The sequence below is a fragment of the Zeus faber genome (genome assembly GCF_960531495.2).
Source record: "Zeus faber genome assembly, chromosome: 14".
NCBI classification, from domain to species: domain Eukaryota; kingdom Metazoa; phylum Chordata; class Actinopteri; order Zeiformes; family Zeidae; genus Zeus; species Zeus faber.
Window position 1 is genome coordinate 31,337,436 of NC_137200.1, and position 27,400 is coordinate 31,364,835.

The 27,400-nt window shown below is 45.3% G+C and overlaps 1 protein-coding gene across 1 annotated transcript in view; it reads right to left on the reverse strand.

Annotated features, from left to right (window-relative positions):
- Positions 1-276: 276 nt before the first annotated feature.
- Positions 277-27,400, reverse strand: part of specc1 (sperm antigen with calponin homology and coiled-coil domains 1) — a gene marked incomplete at its 3' end in the record, with an annotated part of 92,839 nt that continues 65,715 nt past the window's right edge. The window contains exons 13-15 of the mRNA XM_080014065.1: positions 18,937-19,053; positions 12,350-12,409; positions 277-366 (exon numbers count right to left, since the gene is read on the reverse strand). Coding sequence (XP_079870191.1) covers positions 277-366; positions 12,350-12,409; positions 18,937-19,053 — 267 coding nt within the window. The remainder of the gene's footprint in view (positions 367-12,349; positions 12,410-18,936; positions 19,054-27,400) is intronic.

Sequence of the window (27,400 nt, forward strand, 5' to 3'; positions counted from 1 at the left end):
TTGTTCGGTGATAATTGTTTACTGATGCGGTGGTTTGGAAAAGCTCAGCGGCAAATGTCAACTCAGCAGATTTGGGCCACGGTGAAGGCTGTATTGTCCCGTCACGGAAGAAAAGTTATGTAAACCGCAACTCCGAGGGAAGTTAGTACAGCGTAGCAACCAAGCAGCTTCCCTGGCAACGGCTGAGAAGGAGTGCGCTGTGGGAGGGGCTGGAGGGTGAGGGAGGACAGAAAGTGCTGCAGTGCCTCCAAACATGGCTCCTCTTGTCCTCGCTGCTCACGTCTCAAAGTACTTGTAGATGTGGGAGACGTACTGCATGACGCTCTGCCAGTCCGGTCGGTCCGTCTTCATCAGCTCCTCCATGTCCTGTTCAACAGACACCAGACAAACGACCGTTTACCAACACGGAGGCTCAAAGCAAGGCAACATGGAAAAAAACAAGATGGACGTGTCTCTGCTTTGAACTGATGACCAATCGTGACATTTTACGTCCACCTCCTGGACACCGTGGACCAGGACACAAAGCAGGATGACTCCCATTAAGACGGAAAGACCCCACCCCAGCTGGTCCACCAGGCACCTGGAGCCCTGCCTGGAGCCCTGCCTGGAGCCCTGCCTGGAGTCCTGCCTGGAGCCCTGCCTGGAGCCCTACCTGGAGCCTTGCCAGGAGTCCTGCCTGGAGTCCTGCCTGGAGTCCTGCCTGGAGCCCTGCCTGGAGCACTGCCTGGAGTCCTGCCTGGAGCCCTGCCTGGAGCCCTGCCTGGAGTCCTACCTGGAGTCCTGCCTGGAGCCCTGCCTGGAGTCCTGCCTGGAGTCCAACTCCTTCTCTGGTGGGTCAAGTCCACAATGTCCGCTATCAAGCACCATGTCCTATTTGTCAATGCTCACCTAGATGCAGGTTTGGAATCTCCAGTCCCAAGCACCTGAACCTCATGCTTTAACCTCATCCCACCTCAGTGGTTGGGTGTTCGTGTCTGACGGTGTGGCCTCATCTCCACGGCCAAACTGTGCTCAGGAGTCTGTACAACATGTTCAACATGGTCACGAGAATGAGACCAACCTATCTGCATGTGAGGGTTGAGCTTTTCCTCTGGACGTGGAGGACACTCTGCAGGGTTTCTGTCAGGTGTCTCCCCCTCCCTCTCTCCCTCTCTCCCTCCCTCCCTCCCTCCCTCTCTCCCTCTCTCTGGAGGCTGGTTCTGTCACATTAGCTTTACTTTCACAGGCTTAAAAACTCTGCAGCCTCTTGTGACCACGTCAACCCCTCCGTCAGCAGCCAGGACTTCATGTAGGAATCCTAGTGATGGATTTACTGCGACCGAACCTCAAGCAACGTTTGTCAGGACTGACTGACCAGTCCCTCCAGCCGTCAACTCCTTCATCTGGTTTCAAGACCAAGACGTGTGGTTGTTTGGAGAATTAACCCACAACATTAATCTGTTCAGTTGACACACACACACACACACACACACACACACACACACACACACACACACACACACACACACACACACACACACACACACACACACACACACACACACACACACACACACACCGTTGAGTGGTGGTGCCATGTCTGTCCTCTCTGTGTGACAGTGAATAACACGGTTGGTTGAACTTTTTAAAACGGAAAAAACAGCCTTGTACGTTGGCACAGCAGTGTGTATGTGTGTGTGTGTCAGGGTTTTTCAAGGACTTTCACTACGCGTTATTAAACTTTGTCAAGCACCTTGATACTTTGGTGAGAAAGGAGATTTAAATGAATTAAACTGACACAGTTCATTCATTTCCTGTTTGCTGATTTACTTCTGGAGTTGATTCAACACTTTACTGCTTGTGTTTGCAGTAAAGCACATATCTAAATCTAAATCAAAATCTAAATCTAAATCTATATCTAAATCTAAATCTAAATCTAAATCTATATCTATATCTAAATCTAAATCTAAATCTATATCTAAATCTAAATCTATATCTATATCTATATCTATATCTAAATCTAAATCTAAATCTAAATCTAAATCTAAATCTATATCTATATCTATATCTATATCTAAATCTAAATCTAAATCTATATCTAAATCTAAATCTATATCTATATCTATATCTATATCTAAATCTAAATCTAAATCTAAATCTAAATCTAAATGGAATCCATGCCATCTTTTTAACTTTGTGTGTAAAGAGAGCAATATAGACAGGAAGACGTGTAGAGACAGAGAGACATGTGTAGAGACAGAGAGACAGAGAGACATGTGTAGAGACAGAGAGACGGAGAGACATGTGTAGAGACAGAGAGACATGTGTAGAGACAGACAGAGACATGTGTAGAAACAGAGAGACATGTATAGAGACAGAGAGACGTGTAGAGACAGAGAGACACGTATAGAGACAGAGAGACATGTATAGAGACAGAGAGACAGAGAGACATGTATAGAGACAGAGAGACATGTATAGAGACAGAGAGACATGTATAGAGACAGAGAAACATGTGTAGAGACAGAGAGACAGAGAGACATGTATAGAGACAGACAGACATGTGTAGAGACAGAGAGACATGTGTAGAGACAGAGAGACAGAGAGACATGTATGTAGTTGAAATGGGTCTTGTTTACATGACCCACAGCTCCTGATAACCTTGAGTTGCAGAGACGTGACTTTCGTGACTTTGCTTTAAAAAGGACGCTCCACTTTGCCTGTAGAGAGACAGAGAGACGTGTAGAGACAAGAGACGTGTAGAGACAGAGAGACATGTATAGAGACAGAGAGACATGTGTAGAGACAAGAGACATGTGTAGAGACAGAGAGACATGTATAGAGACAGAGAGACATGTGTAGAGACAGAGAGACATGTGTAGAGACAAGAGACATGTGTAGAGACAGAGAGACATGTATAGCGACAGAGAGACAGAGAGACATGTATAGAGACAGAGAGACATGTGTAAAGACAAGAGACATGTGTAGAGACAGAGAGACATGTATAGAGACAGAGAGACATGTGTAGAGACAAGAGACATGTGTAGAGACAGAGAGACATGTATAGAGACAGAGAGAAATGTGTAGAGACAGAGAGACATGTGTAGAGACAGAGAGACATGTATAGCGACAGAGAGACAGAGAGACATGTGTAGAGACAGAGAGACGTGTAGAGACAAGAGACATGTGTAGAGACAGAGAGACATGTGTAGAGACAAGAGACATGTGTAGAGACAGAGAGACATGTATAGAGACAAAGAGACAAAAAGACGTGTAGAGACAGAGAGACTTGTATAGAGACAAAGAGACAGAGAGACATGTGTAGAGACAGAGAGACATGTGTAGAGACAAGAGACGTGTAGAGACAGAGAGACATGTGTAGAGACAAGAGATGTGTAGAGACAGAGAGACATGTGTAGAGACAGAGAGACAGAGAGACATGTGAAGAGACAGAGAGACATGTGTAGAGACAAGAGACATGTGTAGAGACAGAGAGACAGAGAGACATGTGAAGAGACAGAGAGACATGTGTAGAGACAAGGGACATGTGTAGAGACAGAGAGACATGTATAGAGACAGAGAGACATGTATAGAGACAGAGATACATGTGTAGAGACAGAGAGACATGTATAGAGACAGAGAGACATGTGTAGAGACAGAGAGACATGTATAGAGACAAAGAGACATGTGTAGAGACAGAGAGACATGTGTAGAGACAGAGAGACAGAGAGACATGTGAAGAGACAGAGAGACATGTGTAGAGACAAGAGACATGTGTAGAGACAGAGAGACAGAGAGACATGTGAAGAGACAGAGAGACATGTGTAGAGACAAGAGACATGTGTAGAGACAGAGAGACATGTGTAGAGACAGAGAGACATGTATAGAGACAGAGAGACATGTGTAGAGACAGAGAGACATGTGAAGAGACAAGAGACATGTGTAGAGACAGAGAGACAGAGAGACATATGTAGAGACAGAGAGACATGTGTAGAGACAGAGAGACATGTATAGAGACAGAGAGACGTGTAGAGACAGAGAGACTTGTATAGAGACAAAGAGACAGAGAGACATGTGTAGAGACAAGAGACATGTGTAGAGACAGAGAGACATGTATAGAGACAGAGAGACATGTGTAGAGACAGAGAGACATGTATAGAGACAGAGAGACGTGTAGAGACAGAGAGACTTGTATAGAGACAAAGAGACAGAGAGACATGTGTGGAGACAAGAGACATGTGTAGAGACAGAGAGACATGTATAGAGACAGAGAGACATGTGTAGAGACAGAGAGACATGTGTAGAGACAGAGAGACGTGTAGAGACAGAGAGACATGTATAGCGACAGAGAGACATAGAGACATGTGTAGAGACAGAGAGACGTGTAGAGACAAGAGACATGTGTAGAGACAGAGAGACATGTGTAGAGACAAGAGACATGTGTAGAGACAGAGAGACATGTATAGAGACAAAGAGACAAAAAGACGTGTAGAGACAGAGAGACTTGTATAGAGACAAAGAGACAGAGAGACATGTGTAGAGACAAGAGACATGTGTAGAGACAGAGAGACATGTGTAGAGACAAGAGACGTGTAGAGACAGAGAGACATGTGTAGAGACAGAGAGACAGAGAGACATGTGAAGAGACAGAGAGACATGTGTAGAGACAAGAGACATGTGTAGAGACAGAGAGACATGTATAGAGACAGAGAGACATGTGTAGAGACAGAGAGACATAGAGACATGTATAGAGACAGAGAAACGTGTAGAGACAGAGAGACATAGAGACATGTATAGAGACAGAGAGACATGTGTAGAGACAGAGAGACATGTGAAGAGACAAGAGACATGTGTAGAGACAGAGAGACAGAGAGACATATGTAGAGACAGAGAGACATGTGTAGAGACAGAGAGAGATGTATAGAGACAGAGAGACATGTAGAGACAGAGAGACTTGTATAGAGACAAAGAGACAGAGAGAGATGTATAGAGACAGAGAGACATGTATAGAGACAGAGAGACATGTGTAGAGACAGAGAGACATGTATAGAGACAGACAGACATGTGTAGAGACAGAGAGACATGTATAGAGACAGAGAAACATGTGTAGAGACAGAGAGACATGTGTAGAGACAGAGAGACAGAGAGACAGAGAGACAGAGAGACAGAGAGACATGTATAGAGACAGACAGACATGTGTAGAGACAGACAGACATGTGTAGAGACAGAGAGACATGTGTAGAGACAGAGAGACAGAAAGACATGTGTAGAGACAGAGAGAAATGTGTAGAGACAGAGAGACAGAGAGACATGTATAGAGACAGAGAGACATGTGTAGAGACAGAGAGACATGTATAGAGACAGACAGACATGTGTAGAGACAGAGAGACATGTATAGAGACAGAGAAACATGTGTAGAGACAGAGAGACATGTGTAGAGACAGAGAGACAGAGAGACAGAGAGACAGAGAGACATGTATAGAGACAGACAGACATGTGTAGAGACAGACAGACATGTGTAGAGACAGAGAGACATGTGTAGAGACAGAGAGACAGAAAGACATGTGTAGAGACAGAGAGAAATGTGTAGAGACAGAGAGACATGTATGTAGTTGAAATGGGTCTTGTTTACATGACCCACAGCTCCTGATAACCTTGAGTTGCAGAGACGTGACTTTCGTGACTTTGCTTTAAAAAGGACGCTCCACTTTGCCTGTAGAGAGACAGAGAGACGTGTAGAGACAAGAGACGTGTAGAGACAGAGAGACATGTGTAGAGACAGAGAGACAGAGAGACATGTATGTAGTTGAAATGGGTCTTGTTTACATGACCCACAGCTCCTGATAACCTTGAGTTGCAGAGACGTGACTTTCGTGACTTTGCTTTAAAAAGGACGCTCCACTTTGCCTGTAGAGAGACAGAGAGACGTGTAGAGACAAGAGACGTGTAGAGACAGAGAGACATGTATAGAGACAGAGAGACATGTGTAGAGACAAGAGACATGTGTAGAGACAGAGAGACATGTATAGAGACAGACAGACATGTGTAGAGACAGACAGACATGTGTAGAGACAGAGAGACATGTGTAGAGACAGAGAGACAGAAAGACATGTGTAGAGACAGAGAGACATGTGTAGAGACAGAGAGACAGAGAGACAGAGAGACATGTGTAGAGACAGAGAGACAGAGAGACATGTATGTAGTTGAAATGGGTCTTGTTTACATGACCCACAGCTCCTGATAACCTTGAGTTGCAGAGACGTGACTTTCGTGACTTTGCTTTAAAAAGGACGCTCCACTTTGCCTGTAGAGAGACAGAGAGACGTGTAGAGACAAGAGACGTGTAGAGACAGAGAGACATGTGTAGAGACAGAGAGACATGTGTGGAGACAAGAGACATGTGTAGAGACAGAGAAACATGTATAGAGACGGGGAGACATGTGTAGAGACAGAGAGACATGTGTAGAGACAGAGAGACGTGTAGAGACAGAGAGACATGTATAGCGACAGAGAGACATAGAGACATGTGTAGAGACAGAGAGACGTGTAGAGACAAGAGACATGTGTAGAGACAGAGAGACATGTGTAGAGACAAAGAGACAAAAAGACGTGTAGAGACAGAGAGACTTGTATAGAGACAAAGAGACAGAGAGACATGTGTAGAGACAGAGAGACATGTGTAGAGACAAGAGATGTGTAGAGACAGAGAGACATGTGTAGAGACAGAGAGACAGAGAGACATGTGAAGAGACAGAGAGACATGTGTAGAGACAGAGAGACAGAGAGACATGTATGTAGTTGAAATGGGTCTTGTTTACATGACCCACAGCTCCTGATAACCTTGAGTTGCAGAGACGTGACTTTCGTGACTTTGCTTCAAAAAGGACGCTCCACTTTGCCTGTAGAGAGACAGAGAGACGTGTGTAGAGACAGAGAGACATGTGTAGAGACAAGAGACATGTGTAGAGACAGAGAGACATGTATAGCGACAGAGAGACATAGAGACATGTGTAGAGACAGAGAGACGTGTAGAGACAAGAGACATGTGTAGAGACAGAGAGACGTGTAGAGACAAAGAGACAAAAAGACGTGTAGAGACAGAGAGACTTGTATAGAGACAAAGAGACAGAGAGACATGTGTAGAGACAGAGAGACATGTGTAGAGACAAGAGACGTGTAGAGACAGAGAGACATGTGTAGAGACAGAGAGACAGAGAGACATGTGAAGAGACAGAGAGACATGTGTAGAGACAAGAGACATGTGTAGAGACAGAGAGACATGTGTAGAGACAGAGAGACATGTGTGGAGACAAGAGACATGTGTAGAGACAGAGAGACATGTATAGAGACAGAGAGACGTGTAGAGACAGAGAGACATGTGTAGAGACAGAGAGACGTGTAGAGACAGAGAGACATGTATAGCGACAGAGAGACATAGAGACATGTGTAGAGACAGAGAGACGTGTAGAGACAAGAGACATGTGTAGAGACAGAGAGACATGTGTAGAGACAAAGAGACAAAAAGACGTGTAGAGACAGAGAGACTTGTATAGAGACAAAGAGACAGAGAGACATGTGTAGAGACAGAGAGACATGTGTAGAGACAAGAGATGTGTAGAGACAGAGAGACATGTGTAGAGACAGAGAGACAGAGAGACATGTGAAGAGACAGAGAGACATGTGTAGAGACAGAGAGACAGAGAGACATGTATGTAGTTGAAATGGGTCTTGTCTACATGACCCACAGCTCCTGATAACCTTGAGTTGCAGAGACGTGACTTTCGTGACTTTGCTTCAAAAAGGACGCTCCACTTTGCCTGTAGAGAGACAGAGAGACGTGTAGAGACAAGAGACGTGTAGAGACAGAGAGACATGTGTAGAGACAGAGAGACATGTGTGGAGACAAGAGACATGTGTAGAGACAGAGAAACATGTATAGAGACAGAGAGACATGTGTAGAGACAGAGAGACATGTGTAGAGACAAGAGACATGTGTAGAGACAGAGAGACATGTATAGCGACAGAGAGACATAGAGACATGTGTAGAGACAGAGAGACGTGTAGAGACAAGAGACATGTGTAGAGACAGAGAGACGTGTAGAGACAAAGAGACAAAAAGACGTGTAGAGACAGAGAGACTTGTATAGAGACAAACAGACAGAGAGACATGTGTAGAGACAGAGAGACATGTGTAGAGACAAGAGACGTGTAGAGACAGAGAGACATGTGTAGAGACAGAGAGACAGAGAGACATGTGAAGAGACAGAGAGACATGTGTAGAGACAAGAGACATGTGTAGAGACAGAGAGACATGTGTAGAGACAGAGAGACATGTGTGGAGACAAGAGACATGTGTAGAGACAGAGAGACATGTATAGAGACAGAGAGACGTGTAGAGACAGAGAGACATGTGTAGAGACAGAGAGACGTGTAGAGACAGAGAGACATGTATAGCGACAGAGAGACATAGAGACATGTGTAGAGACAGAGAGACGTGTAGAGACAAGAGACATGTGTAGAGACAGAGAGACATGTGTAGAGACAAGAGACATGTGTAGAGACAGACATGTATAGAGACAAAGAGACAAAAAGACGTGTAGCGACAGAGAGACTTGTATAGAGACAAAGAGACAGAGAGACATGTGTAGAGACAGAGAGACATGTGTAGAGACAAGAGACATGTGTAGAGACAGAGAGACATGTGTAGAGACAAGAGACGTGTAGAGACAGAGAGACATGTGTAGAGACAGAGAGACAGAGAGACATGTGAAGAGACAGAGAGACATGTGTAGAGACAAGAGACATGTGTAGAGACAGAGAGACATGTATAGAGACAGAGAGACATGTGTAGAGACAGAGTGACATGTATAGAGACAGAGAGACGTGTATAGAGACAGAGAGACATGTGTAGAGACAGAGAGACATGTATAGAGACAGAGAGACATGTGTAGAGACAGAGAGACATGCATAGAGACAGAGAGACATGTATGTAGTTGAAATGGGTCTTGTTTACATGACCCACAGCTCCTGATAACCTTGAGTTGCAGAGACGTGACTTTCGTGACTTTGCTTTAAAAAGGACGCTCCACTTTGCCTGTAGAGAGACAGAGAGACGTGTAGAGACAAGAGACGTGTAGAGACAGAGAGACATGTCTAGAGACAGAGAGACATGTGTAGAGACAAGAGAGACATGTGTAGAGACAAGAGACATGTGTAGAGACAGAGAGACATGTATAGCGACAGAGAGACATGTGTAGAGACAGAGAGACATGTATAGAGACAGAGAGACATGTGTAGAGACAGAGAGACATGTGAAGAGACAAGAGACATGTGTAGAGACAGAGAGACAGAGAGACATATGTAGAGACAGAGAGACATGTGTAGAGACAGAGAGACATGTATAGAGACAGAGAGACATGTAGAGACAGAGAGACATGTATAGAGACAGAGAGACATGTAGAGACAGAGAGACTTGTATAGAGACAAAGAGACAGAGAGACATGTATAGAGACAGAGAGACATGTATAGAGACAGAGAGACATGTGTAAAGACAGAGAGACATGTGTAGAGACAGAGAGACATGTGTAGAGACAGACAGACAGAGAGACATGTATAGAGACAGACAGACATGTATAGAGACAGAGAAACATGTGTAGAGACAGAGAGACATGTATAGAGACAGACAGACATGTGTAGAGACAGAGAGACATGTGTAGAGACAGAGAGACAGAGAGACATGTATAGAGACAGACAGACATGTGTAGAGACAGACAGACATGTGTAGAGACAGCGAGACAGAGAGACATGTGTAGAGACAGAGAGACATGTGTAGAGACAGAGAGACAGAGAGACATGTATAGAGACAGACAGACATGTATAGAGACAGAGAAACATGTGTAGAGACAGAGAGACATGTATAGAGACAGACAGACATGTGTAGAGACAGAGAGACATGTGTAGAGACAGAGAGACATGTGTAGAGACAGAGAGACAGAGAGCCATGTATAGAGACAGACAGACATGTGTAGAGACAGAGAGACATGTGTAGAGACAGAGAGACAGAGAGACAGAGAGACATGTATAGAGACAGACAGACATGTGTAGAGACAGACAGACATGTGTAGAGACAGAGAGACAGAGAGACATGTGTAGAGACAGAGAGACATGTGTAGAGACAGAGAGACAGAGAGACATGTATGTAGTTGAAATGGGTCTTGTTTACATGACCCACAGCTCCTGATAACCTTGAGTTGCAGAGACGTGACTTTGGTGACTTTGGTGACTTTGCTTTCAAAGGGACGCTCCACTTTGCCTGTAGAAGTCACCTGGTGTCACATCCAACACATTGATTTAAGCATTTCAAGTAGGAGCCTCCTGTGTTGCTGTTGTGAAGTGAGGAGCTTTGTGGAGCCCATGACCTGCAGCACAGTACAGTACGAGGACGTGAGTCCACACGCTGCAGCAGGAAGCAGCGCACAACCTGACTCCCAGTCACACCACAGCCCTCACAACAATTACAGGTCCACTCTACAACTGCACACAACATATATAAACACACACACACACTTACATGCACATTGATCAGCCACAACATTAAAACCTGTGACAGGTGAAGTAAATAACATCATCTGATTCCAGCGTCACCTGTCAAGGGCTGGGATGTATGAGGCAGCAGGTGAACAGTCAGTTGTTGAAGTTGATGCGTTGAAGCAGGAAAAATGGGCGTGGTCAGGATCTGAGCCACTTTGACAAGGAGCACATTGTGATGCTGGACGACTGGGTCAGAGCATCTCCACAAGCACAGGTCTTGTGGCTGTTCCCGCTGTGCAGTGGTTACTACCAAAAGTGTCCAAGGAAGGACGACCGGTGAACCGGCGACAGGGTCATGGGGCCCAAGGCTCATTGATGCACATGGGGAGCCACGTCTAGTCCGTCTGGTTCGATGCCACAGAAGAACTACTGTAGCACAAAGTGGTGAAACAGTGATTGTTGCTGTGATAGAAAGGTGTAGAACACACAGTGCATGGCAGCTTGCTGCGTATGGGAGCTCACAGTGTCCATGCCATGACCCCTGTCCACCCCTGAAAGCACCTACAATGGACACGTGAGTGTCACAACTGGACCATGGAGCAATGGAGGAAGGTGGAGGTCTGATGAATCATGTTTTCTTCTACATCATGTGTGTGTGTGTGTGTGTGTGTGTGTGTGTGTGTGTGTGTGTGTGTGTCGTTTACCCGGGGAAGAGATGTCACCAGGATGCATTATGGGAAGAAGACAAGCCAGTGGGGCAGTGTGACGCTCGGGACAATGTTCTGCTGAGAAACCTTGTGGTCCTGGCGTTCATGTGGATGTTACTTTGACACGCTCCACCTCCCTAAACATTGTTGCACACCTGGAAACGGTGTTCCCTGATGGCAGTGGCCTCTTTCACCTGCCACACTGCAAAAACTGTTCAGGAATAGTTTGAGGAACATGACAAAGAGTTGACTCAAGCTCCAAATTCCTGAGGTATCAATCTCTCTTATCTTATCCTACACACTGATCTGGCTGATGGGTGTGGATGATAATGTCTTTCCAGGGTTTGCTGCTGGATCTATCCATCCATTGAAATACTTATTTGACATGATGTATATTGTCTATAGCTGTATAGTGTAACTGTCTAGATTATTTAGTTACTAGATTACGTTTTTTACTTTTCTCACGAGAGGAAGCCACAAGTAACTTTTTAAGATCTATTTAACAACAGTTTTAGCTTCATTTAAGACCAAGCAGAGCAATAAACATTTGAGTCCTTAGAGAATATTTACTATACAAAGCAAAATAAAATGTCTTGCTTTTGGAGCCACGGAAAGTACCTACAGAAATATATACTTTAGTTAGTTCTGAATCTCTGAAAAGTATGTATCATTCATTTTTTCATTTAATTCATTACCCATAAAAATGTATTTTTGGAAATGTTCATATAATTAGATTCCTTGTAATAGGATAATTATAATTTGTTTTCCCCCAGACTTTTTAACAACCCGTGAATAGCATGAGCAAGCTGCACAGCAACAGCGATGTGGGATGAGATGTGAACTCTTCATTACAAAAGATTAGTTCATTTAAAAATTGCTGTGACAGTTTCCTTGGAAGCGATGAAGGACTTCACCTCAGAAAAGGTTCTGGAGAGGAAGGCAGAACATCCGTTTCTGCAACGGTTTGGGGCTGTGAGCCTTGGTAAAGTTGGCAAAACAGAGAGGCCTGTTCTGAATTAATCAAATCAAAACATTACCCCCCTCTGACAAAAGTGTGTGTGTGTGTGTGTGTGCGTGTGTGTGCGTGCGTGCGTGCGTGCGTGCGTGCGTGCGTGCGTGCGGTGCCCTCAACTCACTAGGGAGGGTTTGATGCCGATGCTCTCAGCAGCTTGGAAGGCTAGGGTCAAGTTGCGTCCCTGTTGGAAGAAAAACAAGTCGAGTTCAGGGAAGAAACAGTAGCAGCTCCAACGTCACAAGGCTCTTCCAACTGCAATATAGTATATTGTCATTAAGGTTTTCAAAATACCCGGCATATAGAAGGTATTAAGCCTCACACGGGATCTTCAAAATCAGTGACCTCATTAATATTATAATTGAAAATGCCAGTATTTGGACCTGTACCTAGTATCGTACCCAAGAGTGAGTACTCAGAACTCGTATCGGCAAGTTAAGGGAACTCCATTCCCAGTGGTGGAAAAAGTACTCGAAACCACGCTTGAGTAGTAAAGTAGTAGTAGAAAATGAATCAAACAAGTCACTCATTAGAATACTACTTGAGTAAAAATCTTAAAGTAGGCTCATAATAAATGTAGTGAGTAAAGTAAGTAAGTAAAAGTAAATGCTGTGGGGAAAAAAAGCCAGACTTGTTTTTTTTTTTGCTGAGGCTTAGCGGTGGCGTCGTTAGGGGTGCGCATGTTTTATGAAAAGCCCCTGATCTAAAATAGCCATCGCTCCCTCTCTGACGGTACCGACTGTGCCCACGGCGCCAGCGATGAGGCGCCAAAACACTTTTATTTTATTTTAGATGTAGGATATTTTGTTTTCCTTTTCTTCCTTTGCTTTCCTTTCCTTATGGAACAAAACAAGCATGCTGCGTAATGGGGACACTTTCTCCGTCACTCTCTTACCTGCGCCTGTGTTGCCATGGGAACAGCTGGCATGTTGATTGGAATCGGTCAGTTTTTGTCAAGGCGGCATGGTCTTCACATAGCTTTTACACAGATTGGTCAGTGGCTGAGCAATTGTGAAGGCCGGATCATGTTCTGCAATGAACGTGCAGACACGTATTTTTCAATCGCAAACACGGCCAGTTATTGATGCCGAAGCGGCAGCGGCAACTGCTCCCGGTAATGTGGTCGTGTGTCGGAGGGCACGGGCAGCGCTTTGTTACTGGGATCTAATGGATGACCAATGAACACTTTCTTTCCGTTGGTGCCGTACAGTAGCCTCCTGGAGCACACCGTGCTGATACCAGCGCCGGCTCCGTTCATTCGTGCCACCAAGTGCCAAACGGCGCCCATCTCCACCAGTTTCCTCCATCCATGCCCAGCGCCATTTGTTCTTCACTCCTTTCTCTGGTGAGGCCGTATCTTCGCCAGGTTGCATAAGCTGCGTCGCCATTTTTGAGCTGTGCTGCAGGTAGCATCCAACACTACATCAACGCTCTAGAGATAGAAAGTAGCTCGCTGTTCATTGGCTAAAAAATGATTGCGTTACTCTCATACTATTGGTAGGTGAAATACCGCTTCTCTTCGCTGAACATGATTGGATAAACCACATACAAAACCCCACGCAAAGTGAGTATTTTAAATTTTATCTTCCACAATTTCCACGACATGTTTGTGAATCTAAAATGGCCACACGCCCGAAATCAGGCACAGTGCCGGCGAACTTTAAGCCCCGCGTCTCTCTGGGACACACCTGTGCTTGTTCGGTAGCAATGGCGCAAAAATGAAACTTAACCCAGGCGGGGTTGCCAGTTCTCCATGACAAACCCAGCCAGCCCCCAATCCGCAGACAATAAAAACCAACCCGCTTCAACACTTAAAAAGTAACCCACCTGGCAACTCTCAACACGGGCTCCAGAGGGTTTGTCTCCACTCAGCTCGCTGCTGGATATGAGAATAGATTCGAACATGAACCTGTTGATAACTGGCTTCACTAACATCACTGGCCCCATTTTATCGGGTAGCAACTAACAAAGGTGTTCAGGGGAAATGTATCTGAGTAAACGTAAACTTTTGGAACGTAGCTAAGTAAAGTAAAAGTCGACGGAAACATAATAACTCCCGTAAAGAACAGATACTCCCAAAAAATACTTAAGTACAGTAACAAAGTGGTTTTACTTTGTTACCTTACACCAGTGTTTCTCAAATGCTATATAATACTCGTACCCCTAGGGGTACTTTGGGGTACTCGGAAAATGTAAAGAAATGTGTTTAAAAATATTGCTTATATATCATGTTTAAAAAACACATAGGATGCTCATACAGTTCATCATTTATATATATATATATTTTTTCTCTCCCAGTGAAGGAGCTGAATAAGATCTTAGAGGGAGGGGGTACACTACTAAAACAGTTTGAGAACCACTGCCTGCTTTACACCACAGCCCATTCCCTACGATTAATTTGGCCTATATCCTTTAAGTCAACTTTAAAAGAATCGCTGAGCAGATGTATTAATAAAACTAATAATATTAAAAAATTCTTATGAACCAAACAATCATTCTGTGGCTGAAGAATTTGGTTTACCCTTCTGTCTTTCACCAAAACTCATTTAGTCATCCATCATCTGCCAAACCAAGAGGGACATGCTTTGAGCGCAGGGACAGTAATGTGATTCTCAGAGGACAGTGGTGTGGCTGGCTCACTCATCAGGAGTTATTAAAGCTGCTTTGCCCCTTCAGCGTCTCTGTCGCCCGCTCTGTACAGGTGTGTGAGACATGTTTGTACAAACACGTCACATCACCGCTTTGTCACGCAGGGTGTGACGCTGAGGTGCAAGTGTCCATTGTGTGCGATGATGTTTCTGGTTGAACAGACAGCAGCGTGGATGGGGGAGAGGAGTGTTTGCTGAAGCTCTGCAACAGGGTCACACTCGGTGGGCAGGGGCTAAAGGATGGGTTTGCTGTTTACAGTTCAATTTAAACCTTTAAACCTGTTATGAATGATCACAACAGCTATTTCAAAAAGGTCTGGGTTGAAAAATGAGAGTTACGTATGTAACTACTGTTCTATGAGTTCTGGATCGCCACCACAGGCAGTGTTTTACTCTGGATTTATCCACTTTGCGACCGCAAAGTCGAGAATTTTATATCAACATAGTCCCATGTGACCCCCGGTGTCCAGGTGCCGTCCCTATATAATCACATGGGACCCGTGGCTCTGTTCCTACCAAAATTTCTCGCCAAGGTTCAGAGTGACAGAAATCTAGCGGTCATCCAGAATTCATGGAACTGTAATTACATACATAACTCTCGTTCTGTTTCATTCTTACTGACCGCCAGAGGCAGAGTTTCACACTGGATGACTGATACCAACAAGGTCACAAGGAACAACCACCCCTCACCTAATCTGTTGATGGCCCTGGTAGAACCAGCTGCTCCTATGGCACTGGTAGTGGTGACTTTTGACCCGGTAGTATCTGACGAACGTGCAGGGGGATGCACCTTCCCGGCCAGTTCAGGGCCACTAGCAGCCCTCTGTGGCTGCCCTGACGCACTCTGTGATACATTGCCAGGATCAGAGGGGTTGGCGGGAAGGCATAGAGGAGGCCGTCCAGCCAGGCATGCGCCAGGGCATCCTGGCCTAACGGGCTAGTCCTCTCCATTAAGGAGAACCAGCAGGGGCAGTGGGTTGAGGATTATGAGGCAAAAAGGTCTGTCTCCACCTTGCTGTACCGATGCCATATCTCCTCCACCACCTCTGGATGGAGTCGCCATTCCCCTGGGAGAGGTTTCTGATGTTACAGGAAATCTGTTGCCTCCTTCTGTGCCCCCGGTATGTGCAGCGCCCCGAGGCTCAAAAATCAAGGGAAGGCCCATATCAGGAGCGGCTGTGAAACCCGAATGGAGGAGTCGGATCTCGTACCCACCTGGTGGTTAATCTGGAACACTGTGGAGGTATTTTCTGTCCTGACTAAGACATGCTTGCCCTCCAGACATGGAAGGAAACGTTTGAAAGCCAAGAACACTGCTAGTAGCTTGAGGACATTTATGTGCTCTGACCTCTGAGGGCTGTCCCATATACCTCCAATGGCCCTGTGCTCCCAGACAGCTCCCAGCCTGACCTTGATGTGTCCGTGGTGACCACCTCCAGACGAGAGGGAATCGAGCCCAAGATGACGCCTGCCCAAGGATAGGCCCTTCCCCTCCACGGCTGCAAGGCTGAGAGGCAGTCTTCCGTCATCTTTACCCTTCTGGCCCTGTGCCGCCTGGGGTCCAGCTGAAGGCCATTCAGCCAGATCTGGAAGGGGTACAGCGAGAGGAGACCCAATGGTATCAGTGCTGCTGTTGCCACCAGCATGCCAATCAATCTCAAGAAGAGACCGAAAGGCGGAGAAGTGCCCCTCAGAAAGTTGAAGAGGAGACAGAGTATGGCCTCAACCCGCTGCTAAGATGGTGTGGCCGTCATCGCCTGAGAGTCCAGGAGGATGCCTATGAAGGTTACTCTGGCTGGGTGTAATTGAGCTCTTCCCTATGTTGACTGTGAGGCCCAGACTGGCCATTTGGGCGAGCAAGACTGACCTGTCTCGGACTGCGCACCGCCAGGACGGGGAGCAGATTAACTAGATGTCGAGGGAGGGGAGAACCCTTATCCCGCAGCTCTGTATGGGTGACAGGGCTGCTCCAATACATCTTGGAAAGACCCTCGAGGCTAAGGATAACCCAAAGGGGAGCACTCGGAACTGATAAGTCTTACCTCTGGCCTAGTCTTTAGGTTCCAGAGCCTGCTGTGCTACCTGGCTAAACAGCAGGCCCGGGAGGGTGCAGAGTGTTCGCCTACAAGCCTTGGAAAGAGGGGATTGAGCGAGCCAGACCTGTCGGCGAGCCAGGGATAGTGTAGACATGAGCCTGCCAAGCTCCCTCGACATGAACGCAAAGGCCTGCAGTGATGCATCACTGAGGCTCAGTGCTGAAGCATCCTAGCCTGATGTCTGTAACATCTGGGACAAGGCAAGCATGGGGTGAGACAGGGAGCTCCCCATGCGGACCATGCAGGCAGCTGTGTCATATGACCTGATGATAAGTTTGTCAGTGATGCGGCACTGAGCTTGAGGGTAACGGGCGTTAGGCCTCAGTGCCTCGTCAGGGGAGACAATCAGAGAGGCTGTGAGCTGATCAGCCGCGACTGAGCAGAAACCTGGTCACGCATTATTCTTTTTATTTTATGTTCTTGTTTTGGCAAACGAGGGTCATTTAACTCAGTATTACCATTGTGAAGAATTAGACAAAGCTATCAGGCATCAAAGTCCAGGTATCGCTGTCTGCGCTGATTCCCAGCCCTGTTGTTGCGTCTGTGTTTGTCTGCATCAAACGTGAAACAAGTGTGAAGAGTCCTTCTTGGGTGTGAGTGCTAAACTACCCGAGCACTGGGTGTGCCTTGGCAATAAAAACAAAAGGATTAATTACTACTGAGCTGAGCATGACTCTGTGATCTTTGACATCTTAAAGTATGCACGGTAGGTTCTGAGGCTCCTTTGCAGAAACACTTTATCTGTTAGTATAAACACTGTTAGTATTAGTATAAATACAAACATGCGTCTGGCCAAAGTCGTATCCCAAACCTCACATTGTGGTGAATTCACTTAAAGGGGGTCTGTGGTGTGGGGTTGGTGTGATTTAAGCACCCACACCTGTCTTTGGTCTAGTTAATTGGGCCCAGGATCAGGGCTGTGCACCTGTTGCTTATCAGAGCAATCAATGAGCACAGGTTAAATCCACCATCCCCACACACACGGAGGGGAGCGTTTGTCATGACACCATTCCATCCGCTCCTGGTGTGTTACATCTTGCCAATAAACCGGTTGGTCCTTCACCATCACTGCCTGTGTCGGCGAGCGCCTGGAAAAGCCACTTAGTTGGCGTGTGGCAAGAGAATTGTGGGATGGTGGCTCAGGCGGTAGAGCTGGTGGTCTAGTGATCTAAAGGTCGCTGGTTCGATCCCAGGCTCCTCCTGCTAGCATGCTGTAGTGTCCTTGAGCAAGACAATTAACCCCTCATTGCTCCTGATGGCTGCGTCCGTCGGTGTTTGAACAATTGTAAGTCGCTTTGGATAAAAGCGTCTACTAAATGTAAATGTAAATTGTGACAGGGTGTTAGTTTAGTGTTTGTTTTTGTCATCTCTCTTGTTTTAACTTCAATGAACAACTTTGTAGTCTCTATCACAGAACAGTGTCCTTAAGAACAAGTACATAAAAAAAAAGAACAAGTAAATCAAGCTTGGTAATTTGGAAGCAAAACAAACACACACACACACACCTTGACATGCACGCAGGTTCATGTACATTTTTCAAGGCTGGTTTCACTGAACGCCTGAGTTTACAGCGACTGTATGTGTGTGTGTATGTGTGTGTGTGTGTGTATGTGTTTGTGTGTGTGTGTGTATGTGTTTGTGTGTGTGTGTGTGTGTATGTTTGTGTGTGTGTGTGTGTATGTGCCTGTGTGTGTGTGTGTGTGTGTGTGTATGTGTGTGTGTGTGTGTACGTGTTTGTGTGTGTGTGTGTGTGTGCCTGTGTGTGTGTGTGTGTGTGTGTATGTGTGTGTGTGTGTGTGTATGTGTTTGTGTGTGTGTGTGTGTGTATATGTGTGTGTGTGTGTATGTGTGTGTGTGTATATGTGTGTGTGTGTGTATGTGTGTGTGTGTATATGTGTGTGTGTGTGTGTGTGTGTGTGTGTGTGTGTGTGTGTGTGTGTGTGTGTGTGTGTGATGAGTGCTGTCACCTTGTCCTGGCTGATGAGTTCCTTGTAGGGAATGTGAGCGGGCAGGTAGGTGTGCAGGAGGGCGCAGAATGCCAGGCCGTCGCTCCAGCTGCTGCTGAAGTTGGTCACGTCAATATTCTGTAAGGAAAACAACAAAATGGAAAAATTCAACTATCACTCTCAAAAATGTATGGGTGGGCGGGGCATTGAAAGATAATAGACTGTTAGCAATATGCTGAGGTTGTCAAGTTGCCTTAACGTGAGAGAAAAACACACATAAAAACGTGATGCTGTTATTAATCAGCATCAGCGTGAACTTGACAAAGTGGAGCAAAAGGGCGGATGGATACAGTCTTCAACCTGCCTGGTCCAGTTGCTACTCTTCAGAGGCTTTCTCACACTCAGGGTCTGCTTCCAAGCAGGGTCCCCCAAAATTTAGTTGACAAGGAATTTTTATACAAATAATTGACAATTTGTCTTTCTTTTGTTTAATGCCACTTTAATAGTTGCATAAAATCAAACTTGGAATAATAATAATAAAAATAAATATAGCTGCAGGCAGCAATACACGGGGTTCAATATCGACACCAATTCCAAATTATTGAGTTTCCATGGAATGTAGCATCAGTTTGTGCTGTCGCTCATCTTGACATCAGCACATACACCTGTCACTTTGTAACTTGGTATGATTAAGAGTTTGTATATTATATTCCTTTGGTTTAAGTCCAATTGCCACTATATATGTGTGTCACTAGACTGCAGTGCTATCAGGTGATCTGTGCGCAGGGCACTGTGCGCAGCACCATTTTGGTGAGGTTGCAAGTTTGTTGATCACAAACTCCATCCACAATACTGAACCAATCTGGATGAAACTCGAACAACAGCATGTTGGAACTGCCCCGAGTACACATCTTATTCAGATTGTCAGTGAGTTTGTTGGATCCATGACATCCATAAAGGTCTGACGTCAGTTCCATCTGCACGTGCCATCATCTTGGTGAGGATGTTGAGGGTGTTGACCAACCACTAGACTGCAATGCTATAATGTTACCTGTGCGAGCCGTCATTTGCACATGCATGCACATTGCGGCAAAGATCAAAAATATTTTTGTACTCAATTATGCCACAATAATGGACCGGCATGTCTGGAATTGTATTCATCTTGTCTGTGAGTCCGGCAGATCCATGACATCCATAGACTACTAACGTCAGTTTTTCATTAACAATAGCAATAATAAATTTGACTGCAGGCAGCAATGAACGGGGTCCAGGTTAGTCGCTGTGGCAGTCCCGCCTGCCACACGCCACCTCAGTGGCGTTTTCAGAGCCCTGCCACACAGAGACACAGGCAGGGAGGTTGCAACCACCAGTTTATTGTAGAGTGGGCAAGATAGAACAAGCCAAGAGCAGATGGAACATTATCAAGACAGAGGGTCTCCCTGTGTGTGTGTGTGTGGGGGGGGGGTTTACCTGTTGCTTGTCGACTGCTCTGACGAGCAACCGGTGTACAGACACCCAGATCCCATTCCCAAATACCTAGACCAATGACAGGTGTGGCTGCTTAAGCCACACCACCCTTGCCCCACAGTGTTAAGTCACAAATTACAGTTTCTGAGTTCCCATGAAATGCAGCATCACTTCCTGTCAAGCAGAATTACAATATTCAAAAGTCCCATGGTGCACATCGCTGGCTCCCACCATCTACAGTAGATGTTATGACTGGCTCAAATACGCAAAAATAAGGAGGGACATGGCACCGGGTTAGATGCAAACAAAATGCGTATTTACCAAAAAAAGGCAGAAGTGACTCCTCGCTTAACGACGAGTTCCGTTCCTAAGACCAGGTTGTTAAGTGAATTGGTCAAGAAGTGAGGACCTGTGTTATTTCACGGTAAGGGGGCGTGGCCATTGTACTGTATATGGTGTATATATATAGTGTATATAGTATATACAGTGTACATAGTATATATAGTATTTATAGTGTATATAATGTATATAGTATATATAGTATATAGAGTGTATATAGTATATAAAGGGTGATGCTTGGTATTGTACACAGTGTACAATACAGACTGGTCAGAGAGCTGGTCCTAAATCTGAATGGTTGTTAAACAGGAAGGTTGTTCAACAGGTAGGTTGTTAAACAGGTAAGTTGTTAAACAGGTAGGTTGTTAAACAGGTACTGTAGGTTGTTAAACAGGTACTGTAGGTAGTTAAACACGTAGGTTGTTCAACAGATAGGTTGTTAAACAGGTAGGTTGTTAAACAGGTAGGTTGTTAAACAGGTAGGTTGTTCAACAGGTAGGTTGTTCAACAGGTAGGTTGTTAAATAGGTAGGCTGTTAAACAGGTAGGTTGTTAAATAGGTAGGCTGATAAACAGGTAGGTTGTTAAATAGGTAGGCTGATAAACAGGTAGGTTGTTAAACAGGTAGGCTGTTAAACAGGTAGGTTGTTAAACAGGTAGGTTGTTCAACAGGTAGGTTGTTAAACAGGTAGGTTGTTAAACAGGTAGGTTGTTAAGTGATGACTACCTGTATCAGTTAAAAAGCTGGGCCACAATGTGCACATACTATAACCAAGTGGATGATGATGTTACAAAGCGCCTCGCTCCCCAAACTCATCTCCCTTTACCACTGGAAGGGTGTAGAACGATGGTGTATCGGCGATGCGCAAACGTTCTGCAACCGTTGCAGTACTACCGTTTTGCAATGGTTTTTCACTAATTCCTGCTCCAAATGTTGATGTGGATCAAACTTGGACCACAAGATGTCTGAAACCCCCCGGTCTCCTCATTCATTTCTGTTGGTTTGGTGGTTGCTGTGGGCCAGACACTTTCAGCTGGAAAAATGCTAAGGAAAAAAATTATAATTAAAATTTTGACAAAAGCAATTGGGTTTCAGCCCTGTGGGCTGGACCCCTAATAATAATAATATGTGTATTATTATACCTATTATATGTAGGCATTATTGTGGCAGAGCCATTTATTGGCATTGAACATTGGAACATAAGTCTTGCAGCTAGACAGTTGATCATTTTACAAAAAGGTCAGGATGTGCTGAAATAATTGCAATCAGTCCATCCTCTCTTGAGAGCGATGTGTTCTCTGTGCGCTGCAGCAAGGTCCAGCATGTTCACTACGTGTGTGTTTGTGTGTCTGTCGTGGACAAACTTCTTCCCCCGACACCCCGCGATGGTGGTCTCCACTGTCCCATAGCGCAGAGGAAAGACTTCCTCCAGCACCATTGTTTTGCCCTTCCAGTCTTGCAGAAATAATAATAATAGCTTTATTTATATAGCACCTTTAAAAACAGAATTTACAAAGTGCTTTGACAGATGAAATAAAGGCAGAACAGATCATGAAATTAAAAGGCAAAAGAAAATGAATAAACAGGAATTAAATTAATCAATTAAAGCAGATAAAGAGACAAAAAATAGATACAATATGATAATAAGAAATATAAATAAAAGGGAAAAATATAAATAAATAAATAAATAAACAAACAAATAAATAAATAAATAACAACATCACATAAAAGCAGATATATAAAAATAGGTTTTGAGAAGTGACTTAAATTAAGTCACAGATTCTGCCAGCGGTGTCTCCTCAGGTAGGTCCTTCTAAAGCCGAGGGACCCTGACAGAAAAGATGCGGCCACCTTTAGTTTTGGGTGTAGACCTTGGAACAGCCAGAAGGGCCCCGCCCGCCTAAGGATCTGCGGCTGGGCACTGGCTCGTATGGGGTCAACGCATCTGTTATGTAGCTTGGAGTCACAGCCAGAACTGCTTTAAAGGTGATCCCTAAAATCTTCAAAACGGACTTTGAAGCCAACAGGAGCCACCGGAGAGGAGCCACCGGAGAGGAGCCACCGGAGAGGAGCCACGATCGGGGAGATGTGATGTTGTCTCTTGGAACCGGTGAGAAGCCGAGCTGAACTAGTCGGAGGCCAGAGAGTGACTTTTGGTGGATGCCAAATGGATGGTCGTCAGAAATAGAGGGCGTGGTGACTCTGTCCAGGTCGCTGTGTGATGGTACTGTACAATTCTTTTAATTCAGGTCAGAGTCAAACCGTACTCCCAACGCTCTGGCAACTGACTTCACATTTGTGGACGGAGTACCACGGCCACTCTCAATTTGACTGGTAGGGTTTGGGAGAGTGAAAAACATGGTTTCTGATTTTGAATTATTGAGCTGAAAAAAAATTCTGTACCATCCAAGGGTTGATATCACTGAGACAATGTTCAAGAGCAGCCAGGCTGTTTGAGGCCCCAGGTCGCAGAGGAAGGGTTATCTCTGTGTCGTCTGCGTAGCAATGAAAAGAAACGTTGTGTCTCTGGATCATTTGGCCGAGAGGCAGCACATGGACTGAAAATAAAATTGGACATAAAATGGAACCTTGCCGTGCACCACAGGTAATGATGAGCTGTAGAGGATGAGTCCTTAGCAATGGAGACTGCGAATGTTCTTTCTAAAAAGTAGGAGTCTATATAGAATGTAGGAGAGATATTTAGAATTTCCTCGTCTACATCCATGTACAACACGAGGAGGCTCAGGGAACCGAGGGGGGAACCTCCAGGCACGGAAAGTCAAAGTCTTCCCTGGTGTTTTCAATCGACCATCTGGATTTGCTCATCGTCACAACCCAACAAGATGCAAAACACAAGTAAAATGAGCTGGATCGGTGGTCGGAGCAAAAACCATGGTAGGACTTTGACCTGGAGCCTGGCATTCCTCTTACGGGAAAGGGCGGTTAGTTGCCTGAGGTCTGAGACGGTCTGATAACGCACCATTCCTAGTTTGGACAACCCCCTCCACAACTCCAGCTGTGGAGGCTCAACCCAGGACCATCCATCTCTAATCTTCTCTGCCAGGATGGATTTTCTATCCTACCAGGTAGCTGATTAAATCCACTTGGTTTACCAGGGTTTGGTCAGGTCGCGTGCAGAAACAACCAGGAGGATGTTCTACCAGCACTATGCTGGAAAGTGCATCCCACAATGCAATGCAAAAGTTTCTCTTCAGCGTGGTCATCAGCCCTCAGTGTGCAGTACACTGGATGATAATATCAACATGTAGTACACTGGATGATAAAATCAACATGTAGTACACTGGATGATAATATCAACATGTAGTACACTGGATGATAAAATCAACATGTAGTACACTGGATGATAAAATCAACATGTAGTACACTGGATGATAAAATCAACATGTAGTACACTGGATGATAATATCAACATGTAGTACACTGGATGATAATATCAACATGTAGTACACTGGATGATAAAATCAACATGTAGTACACTGGATGATAATATCAACATGTAGTATGTATTAGGCCAACCTGAACGTTACACAGAGTTTGCTGCCTGCAGCACTTCCCCAGCGCGTCTGGGCAGAGACATGTGCTGTCATGTCAGCGCACATTCCTCACATAACACCCACACACACACACACACACACACAGAGCAGGGTTTGGTACATGGAGTCAGACAATGACGGATGAGTTGATTATAAATGTATGATCAGGACAGGCGATAAGCCTGCGTGTGTGTGTTAGTGTTTGTGTTTGGGTGCAACCACACAAAAACTGTTCTATACTAAAACAGTTGTTAACTTCCAAAAGTTCAACAGATTCAGTTCACACAAGATGGCTCATACAAGTGAAAATACATCTGACATTTTATGGGGCCATGGGGCTTTCAATCATTCCTCTGCAGGGGGGAGATGAGCTGGGGAGAGAGACAGAGAGAGAGAGAGAGAGAGAGAGAGAGAGAGAGAGAGAGAGAGAGAGAGAGAGAGAGAGAGAGAGAGAGAGAGAGAGAGAGAGATACATGAATGCTAAAACAGCAGCTGACAACAGAACTCTGGGAGCTGGCTCGGAAAAGCAAACACAGCATCAAGCGACAGGAAGTGTCTCGCTTGGCACAAAAGGCTTTTGGAGAACGAGAGAGAGAGAGAGAGAAGGGGGACAGAGAGACAGACAGAGACAAAGCGAGTGAGAATTTAAAGGGAGAGCAGAGTATATTTGTATTGGCCCGTCTCCAGGCAGATTAGATGTGTGATGGCATCGACACATTTAGATGGAGAGTGAGACTGAGCGGCAGTGGCAGGCGGGAGACGCCTTTTAACCCAAACCTTGTTTCTCAATCATTGAGAGTAAAGGCCAGTGATGGGCATCAGAAGACTTTCATTGATCAATCTCATGGTGCCTCTAGTTCCTCTTGTGCCTCTTGTGCCTCTTGTGCCTCTTGTTCCCTTGTTCCTCTTGTTCCTCTTGTGCCTCTTGTGCCTCTTGTGCCTCTTGTGCCTCTTGTGCCTCTTGTTCCTCTTGTTCCTCTTGTTCCTCTTGTTCCTCTTGTTCCTCTAGTGCCTCTTGTTCCTCTAGTGCCTCTTGTTCCTCCAGTGCCTCTTGTTCCTCTTGTTCCTCTAGTGCCTCTTGTTCCTCTTGTTCCTCTAGTGGCTCTTGTGCCTCTTGTTCCTCTTGTTCCTCTTGTTCCTCTAGTGGCTCTTGTTCCTCTTGTTCCTCTAGTGGCTCTTGTTCCTCTTGTTCCTCTTGTTCCTCTTGTTCCTCTTGTGCCTCTTGTTTCTCTTGTTTCTCTTGTTCCTCTTGTTCCTCTTGTTCCTCTTGTTCCTCTTGTTCCTCTTGTGCCTCTTGTTCCTCTTGTGCCTCTTGTGCCTCTTGTGCCTCTTGTTCCTCTTGTTCCTCTTGTTCCTCTTGTTCCTCTTGTGGCTCTTGTTCCTCTTGTTCCTCTTGTTTCTCTTGTTTCTCTTGTTTCTCTTGTTTCTCTTGTTTCTCTTGTTCCTCTTGTTCCTCTTGTGCCTCTTGTTCCTCTTGTTCCTCTTGTTCCTCTTGTTTCTCTTGTTCCTCTTGTGCCTCTTGTTCCTCTTGTGGCTCTTGTTCCTCTTGTGCCTCTTGTTCCTCTTGTTCCTCTTGTTTCTCTTGTTCCTCTTGTGCCTCTTGTGCCTCTTGTTTCTCTTGTGCCTCTTGTGCCTCTTGTGCCTCTTGTGCCTCTTGTTCCTCTTGTTCCTCTTGTTCCTCTTGTGCCTCTTGTGCCTCTTGTGCCTCTTGTGCCTCTTGTTTCTCTTGTGCCTCTTGTTCCTCTTGTTCCTCTTGTTCCTCTTGTTCCTCTTGTTCCTCTTGTTCCTCTTGTGCCTCTTGTGCCTCTTGTTTCTCTTGTTTCTCTTGTGCCTCTTGTGCCTCTTGTGCCTCTTGTGCCTCTTGTGCCTCTTGTGCCTCTTGTTTCTCTTGTTTCTCTTGTTTCTCTTGTTCCTCTTGTTCCTCTTGTTCCTCTTGTGCCTCTTGTGCCTCTTGTTTCTCTTGTGCCTCTTGTGCCTCTTGTGCCTCTTGTGCCTCTTGTGCCTCTTGTTTCTCTTGTTTCTCTTGTTCCTCTTGTGCCTCTTGTGCCTCTTGTGCCTCTTGTTCCTCTTGTTCCTCTTGTTCCTCTTGTTCCTCTTGTTTCTCTTGTGCCTCTTGTGCCTCTTGTTCCTCTTGTTCCTCTTGTGCCTCTTGTGCCTCTTGTGCCTCTTGTTCCTCTTGTTTCTCTTGTTTCTCTTGTTCCTCTTGTTCCTCTTGTGCCTCTTGTTCCTCTTGTTCCTCTTGTTCCTCTTGTTTCTCTTGTTCCTCTTGTTCCTCTTGTGCCTCTTGTGCCTCTTGTGCCTCTTGTTCCTCTTGTTCCTCTTGTTCCTCTTGTTCCTCTTGTTTCTCTTGTGCCTCTTGTGCCTCTTGTTCCTCTTGTGCCTCTTGTTCCTCTTGTTTCTCTTGTTTCTCTTGTTCCTCTTGTGCCTCTTGTGCCTCTTGTGCCTCTTGTGCCTCTTGTTCCTCTTGTTCCTCTTGTTCCTCTAGTGCCTCTTGTTCCTCTACTGCCTCTTGTTCCTCTTGTTCCTCTAGTGGCTCTTGTTCCTCTTGTTCCTCTTGTTTCTCTTGTTCCTCTTGTGCCTCTTGTGCCTCTTGTGCCTCTTGTTCTTCTTGTTTCTCTTGTTCCTCTTGTTCCTCTTGTTCCTCTTGTTCCTCTTGTTCCTCTTGTTCCTCTTGTTCCTCTTGTTCCTCTAGTGGCTCTTGTTCCTCTTGTGCCTCTTGTCCTTTCTTTTGCCTGGAGCTCGTCATTGTGATGTCGTGTTTCCAGTGGATCTCCTTCCACAAACACCACGGTACTACAAACTGAAGCTCTCTCTTCATACGAACATTAAAAAGATTCTGAAGCCCAGAGAACACTGCCAGTAACTGGGGTTGACTCCCAAAAAAAACAAGATCCAACAATAAGGTTTTGGTCAAGAAATGTAATTTCTAACCCTTTTTCAATGTGCTGTATTGTATTTACCCTTGTGTACTGCTCCTGTGTTTTCATCTTACAAGTTTCAATGCCATCCTTTCACACCTGCTTTTTTAAATATGCTCTGCTCTTTGCTTTCTTGCCTATTTGCACCTTTGGGAGGTTACAAGTCCACCTTTGGTTGCATGTGCACTCTGCAGTTACATGGAGCTG